At 52.0% G+C, this 19,115-nt stretch overlaps 2 protein-coding genes across 2 annotated transcripts in view; one reads left to right on the top strand and one right to left on the bottom strand.

Moving 5' to 3' along the window:
- URB1 (URB1 ribosome biogenesis homolog) overlaps positions 1 to 5,545 on the top strand; it is a 74,594-nt gene extending 69,049 nt beyond the window's left edge. Inside the window, exons 35-39 of the mRNA XM_030888661.2 lie at positions 181 to 290; positions 1,551 to 1,748; positions 2,192 to 2,433; positions 3,290 to 3,889; positions 4,823 to 5,545. Coding sequence (XP_030744521.1) covers positions 181 to 290; positions 1,551 to 1,748; positions 2,192 to 2,433; positions 3,290 to 3,889; positions 4,823 to 5,115 — 1,443 coding nt within the window. The 3' untranslated portion in view covers positions 5,116 to 5,545. The remainder of the gene's footprint in view (positions 1 to 180; positions 291 to 1,550; positions 1,749 to 2,191; positions 2,434 to 3,289; positions 3,890 to 4,822) is intronic.
- Positions 5,546 to 8,508: 2,963 nt separating this feature from the next.
- The window catches only part of LOC101664473 (melanocortin 2 receptor accessory protein), a 20,698-nt gene continuing 10,091 nt past the window's right edge, over positions 8,509 to 19,115 (bottom strand). Inside the window, exons 2-3 of the mRNA XM_004711324.2 lie at positions 18,565 to 18,664; positions 8,509 to 8,773 (exon numbers count right to left, since the gene is read on the bottom strand). Coding sequence (XP_004711381.1) covers positions 8,509 to 8,773; positions 18,565 to 18,664 — 365 coding nt within the window. The remainder of the gene's footprint in view (positions 8,774 to 18,564; positions 18,665 to 19,115) is intronic.

Below are 19,115 nucleotides of genomic sequence, written 5' to 3'. Positions count from 1 at the left end.
CCCCCGGGAAGGGGTGCTCTGTCCCACATGGTCACCACTCACCGACTAAGCAGCACCGACTCCGTTCTTTCTCAGCAGCCGCCTGCAGCAGGGCCCCCCTGCGTGCTTCTGAAGGTGGCCTCTTGTTCGAGAAAGTTACTTTTCTCTCCGTAAAAGTCACGTTTTGTTGTGGGCTTTCAGAACTGGATTCTGGAAATCCTGCAGAGCGCCGCCCGGGTTGCCAAGTCCGCCTATGAGATCGTCCGAGACTACAGCCTCTTAACGTGGGTCGTGCACATCCTCGAGAGCAGGTGAGCCAGCGGTGGGGCCCCTGGTGTGTGGGCTGGCCACGCCCTGGCCGGTGCCTCCCTCACCACCTGTGCCTGCTTTGCCAGCCACGGTCCTCTCTCTTCCCTTTCTGTGCCCAGGTCAGGCTCCTCCCTCAGGGTGCTGGCAAGCTTTACATGGCCCGAAAGAGCCCTGTAAGGAGCCCGTGGGGCCATGCATAAGCACTCAGCTGCTCACTGGAAGGTCAGCAGTTCGAACCTACTTGCCGTTCCCAGGGGAAAGATGAGGCCGCCCATGAAGAGTTCCAGCCTCAGAGGCCCTCAGGAGCAGTTTGACTCTGGCCCGCGGGGCTCTGTGACGGGCAGTTCTGAGACAGGGAGGATTTTTGAAGCTGACCTCTTAGAGACGGCCAGCTGCCAGTGAGTCAACTCTGACTCGTGACGACTCCCCCGTGTCACATGTGTCAGAGACTCTGCACCAGAGGCTGTGTTTTCAGAAGAGAGAGCCAGGCCTTTCTTCCACGGTACACTGAGTGGACTCGAAACTCCAGCCTTTCAGTTGGCAGCCAGTGCATTACCCAGGGGCACCACCCAGGGGCTCTCAGGGGTATGGGCCTGGTGTAAGGGGCTGCTCTAGCTTCCAGTGGGGTGAGGCCCTGGTGCAGCCTGGCAGATCACAGTGACCCCTCCAGAGCCGGGAGGCTGTCTGCAGGAGGCGGGGCCCCTTCTCATCCCACACAGCACTTGGTGGGCAGGGGCTGTTTTTCAAAGAACAACAAAACCCTCAGATTCCTAAGTGCCAGTTCTCAGCCAGGAGCCCTGGCGGCACTGCAGGGCAGTTGGTGGACTGCTGACCACAGACTGCCCCCCCTCACAGGAGGGGTAAGGCTGAAAAGACTTGCTGCCTCGGAAACCCTCAGAGTTGCCATGCGTGCGAATCACCTGGACAGCAGGTGGGGCATGCGAGTTGGCAGAAGTAACAGTTTTCAAGAAGAAGGCAGCTCTCACTGCCACCGCACCTTGGTCCGTATCTCTGAGGAGGGTGCGGAGGTGGGGAGGGGGCTGTCTGGGAAGGCATCGGGAGCCCCCTCCCTTGTCTTGAAGAGCAGCAAGCACCAGGTGTCTGCATAACAACCGTTTACTTGCGAACCGGCTTGGGGCAGGGCGCAGAGCACAGTGGATGCTGTCAGCAGAGGTTAAACTCCGGCCCCCAGGCCCTGGGCCTCCTACCCACGAAGGGGCCCATGTGAACAGGGTGTGACAGTCGGCCGTATGTGGTTGCAGGTTTCTGGAGACGCAGCTGCTCTCCAACGTCATCTCCCTGGTGCACACGCTGTGGGTGACCAACCTGGGAGACAGGTTGGTGGAGGCGGAGGACCGGCCCTCAAGAAAGCTGAGGTCCCAGGCACCCCCAAAACTGCTCGCCCTGCACCTCATCGACGAGTTCCTCTACGTCCTCATTGCACTCATGAAGCACCTGAGGTGAGCGCCTCCGGCCCCCGTGCTGTGAGGGTCACGCTTGTGGCCGACATCACGTAGCTTCCCCCTCGCTGGCGGGCACGGCTCAGCAAGTGGGACTGGCTGCGGGCTTGGGGACATCCTCTTGGCTACCTCTTACCGTCTGCTCCAGTTTTATAAGGTTTCTTTGCAAACCCTTGAGGCCTAACACACCTTTAAAATAGCTCAGCCACATCATACCAGTGAACCTTCGGCCTGGAGCGGCAGGGTCAAACTTTGGAATAAGTGGCTGGCACAGCCGCAAAGCACGAGGCGACCCTTCTGCTGCTTTGGCTCTGGGGGCTCCACTCTAGGGTCTGGCAGAGGGAGCCCGACTTGTGGGACAGGCCGTTCATACCCTGGTTCTGCAGCATACCCAGACCCCCTCCAGTCCCGGGCTCCTTCAATCTGTGACTGTCTCCTGACAGGCCCACCTTGGACCCTGCCCGCTTGACCAGCTTCTTCTGGACACTGGAATCCGTGCTGAAGTACCGGGTCACCGTCATGCAGGCCTTCAGGGAGTTGAACCGCTTCACCGTGAACGAGAGGGTGCTCTCCACCAAGGACGTCCTTGTCCTCCTGCACAAGTGGAGCCTCCTGGAAGGGGATGGCCAGCTCCAGGGAGCCCTGAGCACCGCTGCTGAGGCGCACCGGGTCAGGGAGCTCGCCAGTGAGTGGGGGCCCTGCTCCCTGCCCCGAACAGCAGCCCCAAAGCTGACAGAAGTGGGACAGGCTCTGCTGAGGCCCACACCGGTGCTGTGGGTTGGGGTTGGGGGAACAGAATTTCCACAAAAGAGGCAGGAGGGACTGCTAGACCCAACACACCTTTGTGTGAGTGTCTTGGCTTCTTGTGGGTCCTGGGTTTGGTGCAAACACCTGGGAAAGCAGCAGCCAACCGTGGTGCTCTTGGTCGCCAGCCAGGGCCACAGAGGACGAGGGACAAGGCCCGCGCGTTTGCACCCGAGAAACCTGGTCCTTTCACCTTCTCAGTGCCAGGCTGCTCACCTGTAATGTCAGTGGGGTGTGGGGAGCAGGGATCATCAACACAGCCTGGAGCCCCCCCCTTTCAGTAAAGTCAGTGGGGAGTGGGGAGCAAGGGTCATCAGCACAGCCTGGAACACCCCCCTCTTCAGTAAAGTTAGGGGGGTGGGGAGTGGGGAGCAGGGGTCATCAGCACAGCCCGGAGCCCCCTGCACTTCCACCTTCAGTAAAGTCAATGGGGAGTGTGGGTCAGCACAGCCTGGAGCCCCCGCAGCCCCACCCCCAGTAAAGTCAGGGGGGCACGGCCCCTCGGGTCCCCTTCAGCACCACCACTGAATGCCGAGCCTGTGTCCTCAGAACTGAGGCAGGGACCACACGGGCAGCTGAGAGGGCAGATGAGTCCGCTGTCATCAGGGCGCTGCCATCCCGGTGCTCTGCCCAGTCCCACCTGTACTGGATGGAGATGAAGGGGGCAGGCGTCTGGGTGGGAAGGGCTGCAGGTCAGGTGCTGCTCCGGCACTGACCTCTCTGTCTGTGTGCCACAGAGATGATCAAGGATAAGAACAAGCCTGTTGGACCAGCGCGCACCCGAGGCTCCCGGGGCCGCAAGAGGAGGCCTGGGGAGGCAGAAGAGACAGCTGCCCCTGAGCTGACGGCGGCCAGCCTAGACACCTGCCGGGGTCTGCTGCGGTCCATACTGACTCAGTGGGGGCCTGTGCCCCCCGCCACCGAGCTTGCTCCAGAGCCTGTGGATGGGGCCACCCCCGAGGGCCCTGCTCTGGGCCTTGTGCATGCCACGGCCTCCCTGGTGGCTGCCTGGGTGCTTCGGACAGTGACCAAGTGCCCCCCCAGTGGGGCAGAGGCTGCAGGACTCCTCGGCTGGCTCCAGAGCCACATTTTGCCACATCCAGGGGTGGTGGCTGACCTCCTCAGGGACGGCACGGTGAGGGGTGGCCTGTTCCAGCTGTATAGCCGGCTGTGCAGGGCCCCGGGGCTGGTGGGCCCCACACAGCCGGTCGCCTGCCTGTTCAACACAGTCATGCTGCGGCTGCTGGCCGCCCAGGGCCCCATGGAAGGCCCCTTCCACCGGGCCGCTGAGACACTCTGCCAGGCTTCTCTGACGGAGGAGGACGGGGATGTGACAGGTAATGGTCCCTTGGGCCGGGGGAGGGAAGCAGCTTCTGCTCTGTGGAGCCAGGATCCCCCTCCCTGGGTTTAACTGCTGGGGGGCCATTTCCATTCCACGGTTCTTGAGTGAAGGGGTGCGATGTCTGCTGGACTCCCGGGTAAAACTTCTCATGACAGTGACATCAACAGTGGGGAGGTGCCACCTCAGCCTTGTGGCTCACTGCCGGCTCTCCCGGCCTGTACAGCTGTGGCCTTCGCCCTTTTGTCCCCAAACATAGAATTGTAGTGTACGTTATGGCTAGAGGTGTATGTGCATGTGTGTGTCTGTGTGTGTGCATATGCCTGTATATGTGTGTGTATGTATGGGTGTCTCTGTGCTTGTGTGTGCCTGTGCATAGGTGTGTGCAAATGTAAGAGTATACATGTCTGTGTGCATGTGCATATATAAGTGTATGTGTGTGCGTATCTGTGTATGCATGCATGTGTGTGTGTCTCTGTGTGCTTGTGCATGCCTGTGTATGGGTGTGTGCATACATAGGTGTGTCTCTGTGTGTACATGTGTGCACGTGTGTGCGTGTGTGTACATGTAAGTGTAGACATGTCTGTGTGCATGTGTGTGCGTGTGCGCGCGTTTGGCATTGAACAGGTGATTCAGAAGGTCCGAGTGAACAAATGAACGGAGAACAGAGGACTGGCTCCCAAAAGCACTAAAGTGCTCTGAAGGAACACCAGGGCGGTTGATGGCTCCCCGGCGTAGGGCTGACGTGGGACTGCACCCAAGGATTGCATCTCCTTGCCCATGGTACCTCCTTTCAAGGCTGCTGAGGGAACAGTGCACAGAGTCCATGAAGTGAGGGCACAGCGGACGTCTTGTCCGCACCCTCACTCAGGTGCGGGCTGCGGAGCGGGGTGTTTCCCCCCTCACGGCCGTGCTGTCTGCCTCTCCCCAGCCGCCGCTGCGTTCCTGGTGTCGCTGTACGTCAAGGACCTCTGGCTGGGAGCCCCGCGGCCCCACACCCTCCTGGCCCACGCCCAGATGATCCTTGAAGCCACCGAGGAAGCACCAGGTGGTGATGCACGCCGGGCCCCAGGGGGCGCCATCCTCGTGCTCTGCAAGGACATCCTGGCCTCTGCCCAGACCCCGGAAGTCAGCCCTACTGGCACCACAAGCTCCCGGCTCCAGGGCTTCGGTTCAGCCAGGATGCGCATGGAGTCCCGTGCGAGGACAGACACGGTGCTCTAAGGTCCCGGCAGGAGAGCAGAGAGGACGTACTGTTGGCCTCTCAGTAAGAAACTCGGGGCTGTGTGTGGAACAGTCAGTGTCCACGGGGACATCACATGACCCTTCCCCTTGGGGTGTCCTCGTGAGGTACGGTGTCTGAGTGCTAAAGGGATCCGTGGCTATTAAAACCAGATGTCAGCTATTTCATCTCAGGAGCCTGAGGGGAGATTGTGAACTCAGTCCTTGCTCCCAGAAGAAGGCCCAGAGAAAGCTTTGAGCAAAAGTGGAGGGTCCTGTCCTCCTTGTCTGTTTGGATAAGTGAGCGGGTTTTACAGTAAATCCTCAACGTGTAAAGATGATTCAACCCGTCTGTATTTTTTAAAGTTGTGTTTCAAAGAGAGGGATTGTGAATTTCATAAATCCTTGTAAATAAATGCCTATTTTTATAAAATTGTGTATTTTGCCCTAATGATGTTTACAAGCTACTTTTATTCCACAGAAACCTGAATCTGACAGGTCAGGTTTGGCTCTTAAAGGTTCGGATGTGAATTGGTGTGGTCGCAGACACATGTCAGACATGACAGTTCATGCTCAGTTTGCAGACTTGCCCCTGACTGCTCCCAAGCAGGAGCAGGTTGGCCAGGTAAACTCAGCATTGATGGATTATGATCAAAGTTTCTACCTCATAGTTTGTGGTACGATTCTTGGGGTCTTAAGAGTTTGCAAATGACCGCCCAAGTTATAGCATGTAACCTGCTCACGGAGCCACAGAGGGGCGAGTAGAAGTGGGAGTTGAACCAACTGAGACCCGGAGAACTACATGGTGCCCATCTACCATCAATGGTTCTAATAGAAGAATCCTAATTAAAAAAGGTGAAATACAGGATAGACTCTGAAAATACCATGGAATCCAGGTGTTTCTGAAGCCTTTAAGGCTGGGTGAATCCTCAGAACCATCGCCCTGGACTAACCTGTAAGCATTAAATCAGAAACTTCCCCTAAAGTCTTTAAACCAATTAATGGTTTAGCAGAATTAGTGAAGAGTGCCCACCTTGGGCGTTGTGCCCTTTGAAATGAACCATCTTCATGTGGAATCAGATCCACGATGGCCACCCAAGAGGCTCGGGAGACGGGCTGAGTGGGCAGGAGGCTTGTTCATGGGAGAGGGACAAACGGAAAGAAGGTGAGTGGAGTACAGCTGCTGGGACATATTCTGTCACTGAAGGGTGCTCAGAGGAAGGGTTGGCTCCGTGTTCTCCGTATTTTCAACAACAAATACTCTTCATTTCAGAAGTAATAGTTGACACTGACGTCCCATTACCCCCGCCCCCCCGCCACAAACCACAACAACCCAGGATCATCAAGTTGATTCAACTCAAGCAACCAGAGAGGACAGAACAGAACTGCCCTTTTCCAAGGGGTTCCAAGGGTTTCTGAGGCTGTAAATCTAAGGCCTCATCTTTCTCCTGTGGACGTTGTGGTTAGCTGCCTACATTGTAACCTGCCCTGCCACTGTGATCATTAGGTTTCACATCAGCATGGGAGGGCCAGGATTCTCCATGATAAGACCTAACAGTGTGTGGTGAGCTCTGTAGTGGGATCTTCTGTGTAGCCACCAAGCAGTTGTAGGGAAAAATAGACCTCGTAAGACTGGCCCCAGCCTTGCAGCGATTGAGCGAGGTTTCGTGGTTAGGGTGTGGCCTGCTCGGAGTGTATGTTGACAGCACGTGGAAGCTAGCTGACCTCTTCTGCTGGATCCTGTCCCTTGACCTGCTTCCACCAGCTTATGGTCTTCCTGCTTCACTTCCCCGCTTCCTGTTCATCAGCCCCTGCAGCTATAGGACTCAGGAGAAGCCTTTGCTTACATCTGACCCACGGACTGGACCTAGGCGGGAAGTGGCCACTTCCACAATGCGGGAGCCTTTCCTTGGTAAAGGCTGTTTCTGTGTACCTGCGCATACCAGTGTGACCAGTCTGGCTTCCCTAGGGAACCCAGCCTGACAGACACCAGTGCTCCAGATGAATGAATTCACTTTCTCAACGATCCCAATTCCTGTACATTTTACCTTCCTACCATTCACAGAGCAAGTATAAGCAGTTAACACAAGCAGGTAAGCTGAACCAGGTGAAAACAGCAGTGTCGGGGGACTGCTTTCCTAGGTTTTTGGGGGGATTGTTGCTTTGACTTTGACTCATGGCCACCCAGATGACAGCAAAGCTGCCCCGTACGGTCTCCTGGGGACAGAGTGCCAAATCTGTGCTCCCACAGGGCCCCCAGTTGTCTTGAACCACCAACGTTTTGGTCAGCAGGTGAGCGTGCCACCGATGCTTCCTCCCCTCTGGTGGATGGGCTGTGTGCAGTCTTTCTCCCGGTTTGCTTGAAACCCCTGTGCCCCCCAAACACCAGGGTCTGCTCCATGGCCACCATCCTGGCTTGATGGCACAAGCGGCATTCCCTGTCTGTCTCCGGAAAGGCACTGAGCTCCACATTCCTTCAGCAGTTGGACTTCTCTGTACCACCAGTGTGCTGCACAATCTTTCCTGCTGTGCTTTGTTTTTTTAACCCAGACAAGACTGTCAACTTTCACATAGCTCTTGCCTAAGAAAAAGGTAAGCATCATTTATTCCCCTGCCCTACCCCCAAAGAAAAACCCCATACTATAGGCATAATAATTTAAAATGTGGCTTAGTAAAGATGCAAACTACTTGCTTTCAAGTTGATTACTAGGCGTGGCAACCCCATGTAGGTCAGAGCCGAGCTGTGCCTTCAAGGCTTTCACCCCTGATCTTGCAGGAGCAGAGCGCCAGGCCTTTCTTTCAAGGCCCCTCAGGGGCGGCGAAAAGGAGGAAGGCCCTTGAGCAGGTGGATGGACACCGTGGCTCCACATGGGCTCAGGCATGGACAGCTGTGAGGATGGTGCGGACCAGGCAGTGTTCTGTTCTGTTGTGCACAGGGTCACTATGGGCCGGGGCTGACTCAAAGGCACCGAACAACAAGTACAGGTGGACTGAGAGCCCTATCGCTGCAGGGAACAGCCAGGGCTTCACCTTCGGCACCCTCAGTCAAGATGAGTGAACAACGTTTTCCTTTTTTCAAAACTTCATTCTTACAGACTTTATTGCCCTGCTATTCCCAAAGCGAACATCAACAGGTAAGTGAGCAAGGTAATTGTGCCAAGCAAAAGCAGCCACCGACGGGACTGCTTTGCTACGCCAGAGGGGCGTTTGGCAGGCTTTTGCTCAGGTGATTTGCTTCCTGGTAGAGCCCCACCGGACTTCGTTGCACTCCCTGCTACATGTAAATGGGCTTTAAGTAAACAAGGTGTGTCCAGGCGGTGCGGTGTGGCGTCACCAGGTCCCTCGCCGTGGCCGGCATGTATTGGTGTCTGTTCAGAGAGAGGCTTTTTGCTGCTGTCAGCTGATGCCTTGGTGGTCTTCCTCAGGAGCCAATTCCCAATGGGGAGCAGGCAGGATCTGGGAGGGTGCAGGGCCTGTGGCCGAGGGGCTCTCTGGGGGCAGTGGGTCCTCGGGGTCTGAACCTCTGCTTCCTGGTTCCTCCTCGGAGCTGGGCGCCATCGAGGCCCCCGGGGGACCCAGGTGCATTGGCTGCCTTTGGACGCAGAAGGGGAGGTAGAAGAACTGGCTCCACGAGCGCGCTGGGGGGTTCTGGGGGCTGCTCCTGTGGACAGAGCACACCGGAAGGAGGAGTCAGAGAAGCCTGCCCAGAGCTGTACCAAGAGCGCGGGCATGGCACCGTGGGGAAAACCCAGGGGGGGTCATCCCCAGGCCACAGGGTGGCCAGTGTGCAGAAGTCTACGAAAAGAAGCAGTGCTTAATCATGAGCTAGACCTCTTTGACCAGTGGCTCTCAACCTTCCCCATGCTGTGACCCTTTCATGCAGTTCCTCATGTGACCCCCAACCATAACATTATGTTCCTTGCCACTTCATATGCTGGATATATTTTCTTACAAATTGAACAAAATTAAAACAGTGATTAATCACAAAAAGTATGTAATTATATATTGTGAAATATTTATTTCTAATGACAAATAAATGAAGTTTTGTCTTGAAGCCTGGTGTAGCATGGGTAACAGTCTTCATGCCGGGTACTCGTATGTGGGAGTATCTGCATGTAGGTGGACCCGGCCAGGGGATGGATAGAGGAGCGGTGTCTCAGTTCCTAAGACCATCGTTGGAAATAAGTGCTTTCCGATGATCTTTGGCAACCCCTGTGAAAGGGTCATTCGACCTCAAAGGGGTCGCGACCCACAGGTTGAGAGCCATTGTCTTAGACCATCATCCACCTGTCAGTTTTCCCTGTTCTGGCGGCTTGCATGTTGCTGTGATGCAACACCTTTAATTAATATATAAATTGAAAATAGCCACTTAGACCTCACCAGAACTATGCTGGTCTTATTTCAAATACCAGCAGGGTCACCCGTGGCAGACAGGATTCAGTGGAGCGTCCAGATGCAGAAAGCCTAGAACGGACGGCCTGGAGATTCAACCAGCCACTTGTAAATGGCGGTGGGAAATGGATGCCAGAAGATGAGACCCTCAAAATAGAAGAAACTGCGACGCAGAAGAGCTGTTTCCTCGATGAAGAGGCGGCCTCGGTGGAGGGGGTGGAGCAGAGCCTTTGCGACCGTCGCTCGCTGATGTGCCCTGGCCGCACAGGAGAAGAAACCGCGGCGAACATCCACTCGTCACGGGAGCGTGAAACGTGCAGAGTTGGAACCTAGGACAATTGGAAGTCATCTCAGGGGACATGGGACGTATAAAGATCAATGCCCTAGGCATTAGTGAGATGAAGTGGAGAAACATCGGCCACTTTGAATCAGACTATCAAAGGGTTTCATCGGCATTACTGTCAGGGGCAGGATGACACCCCTATGTTTACAAGGAAGGCCAGTAAGCAGGGCATTCGAATTTACACACCAATACACAAAGGCCAAAGGTAAAGAAATGGGAGACTTACTAGCTTCTTCTGATATTGATCAGTCAGTCAAGGTGATGGACAACCATAGGTGACTGGAATGTGAGATCTGGGAACAAAGAAGATGGGCTGATAGCTGGGAATATGGCCTTGGTGACAGAAGTTGTGCTGCTCATCCTACGATGAGGTTTTGCAAGACCAGTGACTTACACATTACAAATGCCTTTAATTAATATATAAATGGAAAATAGCCACTTAGACCTCACCAGATGGAATCACGGGATCAGATAAACGACAGCTGTGGAAAGAGAAGATGGAGAAGCTCAACGCCATCAGTCAGAATAAAGCCAGGCCGAAGGCAACACAAACCTTGCTCATAGGCAAGTTCAAGTTGAAGCTGAAGAAAATTAAAACAAGTCTAAAAAAAGCAAAACTACGACCTTGAATATCTCTCTCTGAATTTAGAGACCCTCTCAAGAATAGAGTCGATGCCTCTCTACCAAGAATGATGCCCTTCAGGGATTAGCCTCGCCTGACAGGATGTCCAAAGTCTGAAATGAAGTCCTGCCATCCTTGTCTTTAAGAAGCACTCCGACTGTACTTTTTCTGAGACAGGTTTGTTTGTCCTTTTGTAAGTCCATAGTATTTGGGGCTTTCCATACATTCTTTGCACTGTTGACTTTGGGTGGTCCTTCTGGCATTTGAAATGCCTGTAACAGAGCTTCCGGCATCACAGCGACACATATAAGCCAGCACAGTACAGCAAGCAGACAGACCGGTGGTGGTACTCGTGTGGAGAAGCTAGAGCAAAAGGAAGAAATGGCGAGGTAAAGATTTCAAAGGGTGGCTCGAGAAGGCAAAGTAAAATACAATAATAAGATGTGCAAAGACCTGAATTTAGACACTGAAAGAGCATGCTCAGCATTTCTCCAGCTGAAGTAAAAAAAATTTAAAATTGGGGTTAGGATACTGAAGGATTTTATGGGCAAACTAGTGAATGATGCAGAAAGCACCCAAAGAAGATGGAAAGGTCACTGCACCAAAAAGAAATGGTCGCCATTAAACCCTTTCGGGAAGTGGCATAGAATCAAGCACCTATGATACTGAAGGAAGGCATTCTTTCAACCCATCACAAGTACTTTCTGTCTCCTGCAGCTGAATCCAACTCAAAGGTGCCAGCTGCTTAAACTGGTTTGATGATATCTATCTCTGAAGGTGGACATTGCATAATGAGGACTGAAGAACCGATGCTTTTGAATCGTGGTGCTGGAGAAGAGTATTGACAGTACCATGGACTGCTCGAAGGACAAACAGATCCGTCTTGGGAGACATATGGCCAGAGTGCTCCTTAGAGGTAAGGATTAGAACAAGGGTGGCGAGACTTCATCGTGTATACTTTGGACATGTTGAGACACCAGGCCCTGGAGAAGTACATCGTGCTTGGTAAAGTAAAGGAGCAGCCCAAAGAGGGTGGCCTTAGTGACTGCACCAGTGGGTTCCGGCACAGGAACAATTGCGAGGATGGCGCTGGGCCGGCAGCGTTTCCTTCTGTTGTGCATAGTAGGGTCACTATGGGTTGTGTGTAGCGGACTCGGGGGCAGGCACCTCACAACAACAGCCGTGAAGAATGAAGGTTGAGACCTAATCCCACCTTAATCCCACCCATGAGCAGAGCAGAGAACTCCCTCCAAAAGGGGATGACAGCACAGGCTGAGAGTCGGAATTTATCATGCATCACATAAAGAATTAGGCCTAGAAGGACCTTACTAATTGACTACATCTCAGCCTTCATTGAAATCAACAGACATTCCATATTCAGTAAATCTTCACTGTATTTATTTCTTAAAAATTTTGTATTATTTTCAGTATTTGATTATTGGGTTTAATCCCTGGAAATACCCTGTATTTGGTCTTTATGATTGCCTACATTGTTATCTACTTTTTGAGATCATTCTTAATATTTTTGAAGTGCTCGCCCCACCCACCCCCGCCCTGCCCAAATAGAGACACAAATATTGATTTAATGTTCTGGTGACAGAGACACAAATATTAATGTTCTGGTGACAGAGTGGGTGCTGCACTGGGCTGCTAAAGTAAAGTCAGCGATTCAAAACCACCAGCGGCCCTGCAGGAGAAAGATGAGGCTTTCTCCGTCCACAGTGTAACCGTCTCAGAAACCCACAGGGACAGTCTGGGTTTTGCAGGGTTGCTCTGCGTCGGCCTTGAGGGATGACTGCGTTTGGGTTGAGTGAGAGCTTTGCATTTGGAGAATTCCCCTGAGTAACATTTGAAAAGCTCGCCTGGCAGTGGGAAGTCCCCAGAGCTACTGCTTATTTGGGAATGTCCTGATTTTTTTTATATGACAACGTTGTGAACAAATTCTTGGTTGGCGGGTTTTTTTCACTTGACGTTTTATATAGGTCATGCCATTGTCTTGGCTTCTAGCGTTTCTGTGGGGAGGAAGCGCAGCCTTTCCTAGGAAGGACCATTGGATTTCTCCTGCTGCTTTCAGACTTCTCACCTTGCCTTTGGTGTTCAGGAATGTTATTAGGACGTGAGGCAGTGTTGATCCTTTGTGCGTCTTAAAACTGGAGTTTAAGTTGCTTCCTGGATTTGCAGGCTTGGCTTTCTGTTTGGGTCTGGAGATATGTTTCTGATGGTCTCTTGGAGAACTGTTTCCATGCATTGTGTTGGCTGTGGCGCTCTGGCATTCCGAGAGCACTCATATGTCTTCATTAAGTCCCTTATTTCCATTTGGATTTGCTCACTTTGTTCTGCTGCCTCTCTTCACTGCCACTGCCGTCGAGCCAGTACCGACTCACAGAGCCCCCCTAGGACAGGGCAGCACTGCCCCTGTGGGTCTTCACGAGAGTAAAAAGCCCCGCCCTTCTCCCACGCAGCTGCTGGAGATTTTGAACTGCCAACCTTGTGAATCACAGCTCAACTTGTAACCACTACGCCACCAGGGCCCCTCCTGTATTTCTTAAGACTTGATCAAGTCAGTTAGTTTGTCTTCTAGCTTATTTATTCCGTCTTCTGTTTGACACTGTTGTTGCCTTATTTTGCAGTTCCAGTGGTTCTCCAAAGGAGCCCTGGTGGCATAGTGGTTACAAGTTTGACCACAGTCTGCAGGGTCAGCAGTTTGAAACCACCAGTCACTTTGAGGGAGATGAGGCTTTCTTTTTACCTTGGTCCTGTAAAGCGTGACCATCTTGGAAACTCCCAAGGGCAGTTCTACCCTGTCCTATAAGGTCGCTGTGAGTCAGGATCAACTTCATGACAGTGAGTGAGTGAGTAGTTCTCTGGTTTCTTTGTTTGGTTTTTGTGTTTTCAGTTTCCTTATTGAATCTCTCATTATGGTCCTACATTTGCCTCCTGGTTTCTGCTAGTTTATTTGTTAGTTTTTATAGTTGCTGGATTTGGGGGTTTTGGTGTGTTTTTAGCTTTCTTTAAACATGTTTATACCTGTCTGATTTATTGAGTGCTGCTTTAACAGAGAGAAAGAGAAGGCTTTCTACTCCCGTAAAGAGTTAGTCTTGGAAACCCACAGGGGCAGTTCTACCCTGTTGTAATGGGTCAACATAAACTCGATGGCAGTCACTTTGTGTTTCCTAGAGTGAATTATAACAGAAGTGCCACAAGTGGATGGCTTTGCCAAACAGAAATTCATGTTTGGGAAGCTGGAAGTCCAAATTCAGGAAGCTCCACAGGAAGGCTTGCTTTCTTGTTGCCTCTAGTGGAAGGTCTTCATCTTCTTTCAGCATCTTTGGGCCTGACGATACTTGGAGATGGCCATTTGCTTTGGCATCGATATCCCCGTGGTCTAGGAGGTTCCCTTTGTAGGGACCCTGTTCCTAAGGACACCTTCTTATTTTTTGGTGGGAGTCAGGCACCCTTCTCTGCTGCTTCCTTCTCTCTCCTCATCACTTGTAAGATAAAAGGCGAAGTAGGCCACAGCCCAGGGAAACTCCCCTTACATCAAGTCAGAGCTGTGATTGGATTCGGGTGCTGTGTCCCACCCTCATTCCCTTCAACATCATTATGTAACTGCCAAATCGCATCACTGTGTGACTGCCAAATCACTGAGACTCCTGCTCAGCCAAGTTGATACATATGTTTGAGAGGCACAATTAAACCAGGGACAGCCCCATAGTCTGAAATTGTTTAATACTTTCTGCTCTTCTGGTGTCCATAGGAGAAACTTTGCCTTCTTCGTATTTTGCTTTTGAATAGTACTTCTTTCCTCGTGACTTTTTGTGCTTTACCATTTTTTGCTTAACTTGGACTGTTTACCCCTCTTTCCCCTTTTTTCTTATATTAAACGTATTTTGGTTTTTGTGGGAAATGCTCCTGATAGGGTGCCTGGGCAGTGCAGCGGCCAGGTCCCCAGCTGTGAACTGAAAGGCTGAGGCCTGCACACAGCCTCTACTTCCTAGGAGAAAGGTACAATGCCTGCCGCTGCAAACCTTCACAACCTTGGGAAACCCACAGCTTAGCTCTGAGTCCAATTCCACCCAGAGGCAATGGGCTTCTCTCGAGAGCCACTAGAGGGCACTCATATCCTCAGCTGTTTACCTCTACCCCAGCAATGATTGAATGAAAAACAAACTCACCTCCATGGGAGTTAATGCTGACTCACAGCAACCCTATAGAGCAGAGTAGAACTGCCCCTGCGGGTTAAATAGGAAACCCCATCTCGCTCCCCTTGTGCAGCTGGTGGTTTTGAACTGCCAACCTTGAGGATTGCAGCCCAGTGTATAACCACTCCACTGGGGCTTAGCCGGTTGCAGACTGTTGTACAGTGCAGGTGGGACTGTGTGTCTTTCCCTCGCAGTTGTCCTTGCCTAGGATCTTCCCTCGGGGTCCTCTGTGGGCATGGAGACAAAGGGTTCTCTGGGTTGCCCTGTCCGTGGGCGTATTCCCCTTGCCTGGTTGCCCCTGTCCCTCCCGATCCCAGTGCCCATCAGTCTCAGACCTCAGTGAAATTCAACAGCATCGGGGTCCCTCCTAATTGCTTGGCCTGCAAACTTCCATGGCCCATGTGTGCTGCCTGAAGAAGACCAGGCTGTAGCTACCTCAGGTAAGGCCTGTTCTCTGGTTCCTGGGCAGGGTTTTACCCTATGTGAGTTAGCATTCCCGATATGAGCAGGTAGGTTCTCTCAGCTTCTGGGCTGTGCTGGTCTCTGCTCCAGAACTAAACTCCATTCTCCGACACGCTGCCTGCCGTCTGGAGCTCTGAGATCTTAGTCTGGGCCTGTTTTCACTGTTGTTCACAGGGCTCATTGTCCGGGAATGAACGGCAGCCTCCGCCCGCCTCTCTGGGTTTCTCTTCGCTCGCTCCATAGGGCTGTTTTCAGCAGCTGAGTGTTGGGGAAGGATATTGCCAGGCCTTTCTTCCAAGGTGACCTTCAGGCAGCATCTGAGCACTGAACATTTGTGCCCCCAGGGACTCCTCACGCTCGTGGGACCCAGACTCCGCAGCCAGTAAGCATTCAGTAGCAGACCGTGGCCACACATGCCAAAGATAAGGCCTTCTTTTTCTGGTGAGCTGATTGGTAAGCCTTAACTAACACAGGTGACCACTTGGGCTTGATTTTATTTAATGACTATTGAGATATAATTTCCATACTGCAAAGTTCGCCCCTTTAAAAGGCACACTTCCGGGGTTCAGGAGTACAGGTAGTCCCCAAGTTAACAACAGGGTTCCTTTTTAATTACTCCCCCATACATCCGTTCTAACCTAAGTTGATCTGTCTTAGCAAAAACTTTTTTTTCCCCTTCAGTTTTTGATATCACTGCTTTTTATTATCAGTGTCTTTACAAATGGAAATATTACATATGAACATCAGCAAATGAGGTGCTTCAGCATTGTGTGTGGCACAGATTAACAATGATGTGTTTAAAAAGATGGTCATAACTTTGGTTCATTGTAACTGGAACACATTGTAAGCCAAGGACTTCCCATATAACCCCAGGGTTGTGCACACAGTCTAAGTTTCGAGAACTATCATCCCACCCAAGTGGAAACCTTGTGCCCATTAGCAGTCATTCCCCATCCCATGTCCCTCCCCTCTCCCCAGCCCAAACCAAGTGAGTTAGTTAATTGTGCCAGCCTGGCCGATAATCACATGTGGTGCTGGTTGAAAGGCGGAGGGATAAATGGGTGGTGAAGCCTCGCCTTTCTAGTTCTCGGGTCTCTTGTTTTGTAATGGTTGCACCAGGGTGCAGCTGCCTTAGCAGTTCCCTGCTTCAGCTTGCAAGATTGACTTCCTACAAGACATCCCCAAGGAGAAGCTACATGGACCTACCCCAATGCAGCCCTGGGTGCTGGAGCAGCCGTGTGGAGACCCCTGCTAGTGCTGAGATGCTTGTTCGTTCACTGACTCAGCTTTCCTCCTGCAGTCGGCATCATTGCCTCTGTTTTGTGAGGTGGAGGACTTTGTGGACTGGTGTTGGGTTAATGGGTTAATGTTGGACTTGTGGGCTTGGGCAGCATTGGGTTGGGATGTTTTCGTGATGCACCTTTTCTTTACATAAAACTCTTATACATGAGTCGCTGTGGATTTGTTTCTCCAAAGTACCTAGACTAATACACCAAGACAAACCATACTCCTCCATCAGGTCCATGCAGACATGGCAACACGACAGGAAAGAGTAGAACTGCCCCTATCGGGTCCCGAGGCTGCCACTCCATGGGAGCAGAAAGTCTCCTTTCTCCAGTCGATGTGTTTGAACCTCTGACCTTGTGGTTAGCAATCTAACACATAACTCACTACATCACCAGAGCTCCTTTGCCGCATCCTCCAAAAACTCACTGCCACTGAGTGGATTCCGACTCATTGCTACCTTACAGGAAAGAGTAGAATGGCCCTGTGGGTTTCCAATACTGTAAGACATCTTCATCCCTCAAAGCAGTGTGTGGTAGTTAGATATTGTGTCAACACTCTTGGCTAGGGGCAGAGTTCAACCTGTCAATCAGGTCACAGCCTGCTGATGCCTCCTGGTGGGTGTGGCTTTTTGTGTAAGGGAGAACCTGGCAACTTCCCTCTTTCTGCCCCTCCACCTTTCTGCTTGCTGGGGCTCTGCCTGCCTCCTGGATAGCCCCATGTGGGCCACTGACCCTGAGAGCTCTTTGTGCCCTGACATGTTTCTACCAATGGTGGATCCACCCGACTGTACCCAGTGGCCCCTGGTCTTCCTGCCTCCCACTGGATCCTTCTGTATCATTGGCCTGAAGCTACGTGAGTCTGAAGAGGCCCCCAGATACCATCAGACGTATGGATTTGAGTTGGATTAGTCTGGTATACCTTCTTGATAGAAGAAGATTACTTGAGATCTAGATCTTGATAGAAGATTACTTAAGATCTAGAAGATCTTGATAGAAGATTACTTAAGATCTAAAGCTCATGCTTATATATGTCTCACTGGATTTATTTCTCTAGACAACACAGTCTAACACACAGCTGGTGGGTTTGAACTGCCAACCTTGTGCTTAGTAGCTCAACATGTAACTCCTTACACCACCAGAGCTCCTTGCCCTACCCTACGTATCCACTAATTTACCAAAAACTAAACGTGCTGCCAAGTCGATGCGGGCTCATAGTGAGCCTACAGGACAGGGTAGAACTGGCTCCGGTGAGTGCCTGAGACTCAACAGGAATAGAAAGCCCCATCTCTAGGTGTGCCTATTCTGGATATTTAGTATCAAAGGAATCACATACTATTGTGGGGATATAAAAATACGTTTCCCCAGCTTTGTCTCCCCCAAAGACATGCCAAACATTAGGGGCTGTTTGCCAGCACATGGTGGGAGGTCAGGTGCTTAGAGATATTCTCCCTGAAGGCATTCAGTCATCAGACTGCTGTCTGGTCCACTGTAGGTGGGGCTCACACCCTACTGATAAGGATAGTAATTGTTTCCATGGAGAGCCAGAGAAGTGACCAAACCTGATCAGTGACATCCAAAGTTAGGCGGCCTTCCTGAATCTAGGATCCACCCATCTTGTCACATGTGTACCCCCAATCCCTCCCCTTCTTATTTCATGTATGCCCCTATATTGTCCCCTTCTCATTTCTGTATTACCTATAGTACAACCCCTTCCTGTGACATAGGTCTTTACCCATAATTAGGGAGCTTGTATGCTCCCAAAAGGTATATAAACCTTGGTTAGTAATAAATGTCTGCGTGGTCCTGGCTGGCAAGATTATGGCCATCCAGGAGGTGCGCATGCTACCACGAAATGTGTCTGACTCCTTTATTTCACTTTCTCCTGTCTCTTATTCTCGATGACTATTCCGTCATCTTTACCTATTCTCGCTGTACCGTGGCGCCTGCCGGACCTGTGATGATGTGTTAGGGGCTGGCTCCCCTGACACACTGTTGCCTTTTGTGACTGTGTCGTTCTTTCCCTCAGCCTCGCGTTCTTGAGGTTCATCCATGCTGTTGCATGATGACCAAGTCACATTGCATTGTGTCGATATGCTGTTGCTCCCGAACAGCCAGCTGAGTGACCCCCGTGCCCCTCCCACTTACCTCCTCTGGGGGGTGCCTGACCAGGACATGCAGAGCAAGATGAGGAAGAGAAGCACCACGAAGAGGACCAGGCTCGCCCAGAAGGCAATGACAATGGAATCTGCAGGAGGAGGAGATGGCAATTAGTGGTGGCCTGGTGCAGTGGAAACCAGTAGCAAGCAAGGGAGAGGAGTGTATGTAGAAGGAACCCTGCTGGTGCTGGTGGTTAGGCGTCGGGTGCGAACCACAAGGTCACTGGTTCAAACCCACCAATCTTTCCTCTGGAGAAAGATGAGGCTATCTCATCCTATAACGATGTTCAGTCTTAAAAATCTACAGAGGGTCATAGTGCAGTTAGGGTTTATATCAACTTGGCTCCGTGTGAACCTGGGGTGGAATCTAGCCTGTTGGTCAGGTCACAGCCTGAGGATGCCTTCTGAGGGGTGTGACAGAGAGCTTCCCCTTCTTTCTCTGCCCCTTCGCCCCTCCTGCTTGCTGGGCCGCCAGACCCTGAGAGCTGTCAGGTCCTGCCATGTGTCCCACCCACCTTGGATCCAGGTGACGCTGTACCC

This window comes from Echinops telfairi, unplaced genomic scaffold (genome assembly GCF_000313985.2).
Source record: "Echinops telfairi isolate 266 unplaced genomic scaffold, ASM31398v2 ScPeMD7_7469;HRSCAF=8507_0, whole genome shotgun sequence".
Lineage (NCBI taxonomy): Eukaryota > Metazoa > Chordata > Mammalia > Afrosoricida > Tenrecidae > Echinops > Echinops telfairi.
Note: the sequence above shows the minus strand (reverse complement) of the source record. Positions and strands in the feature narration are given on the sequence as shown.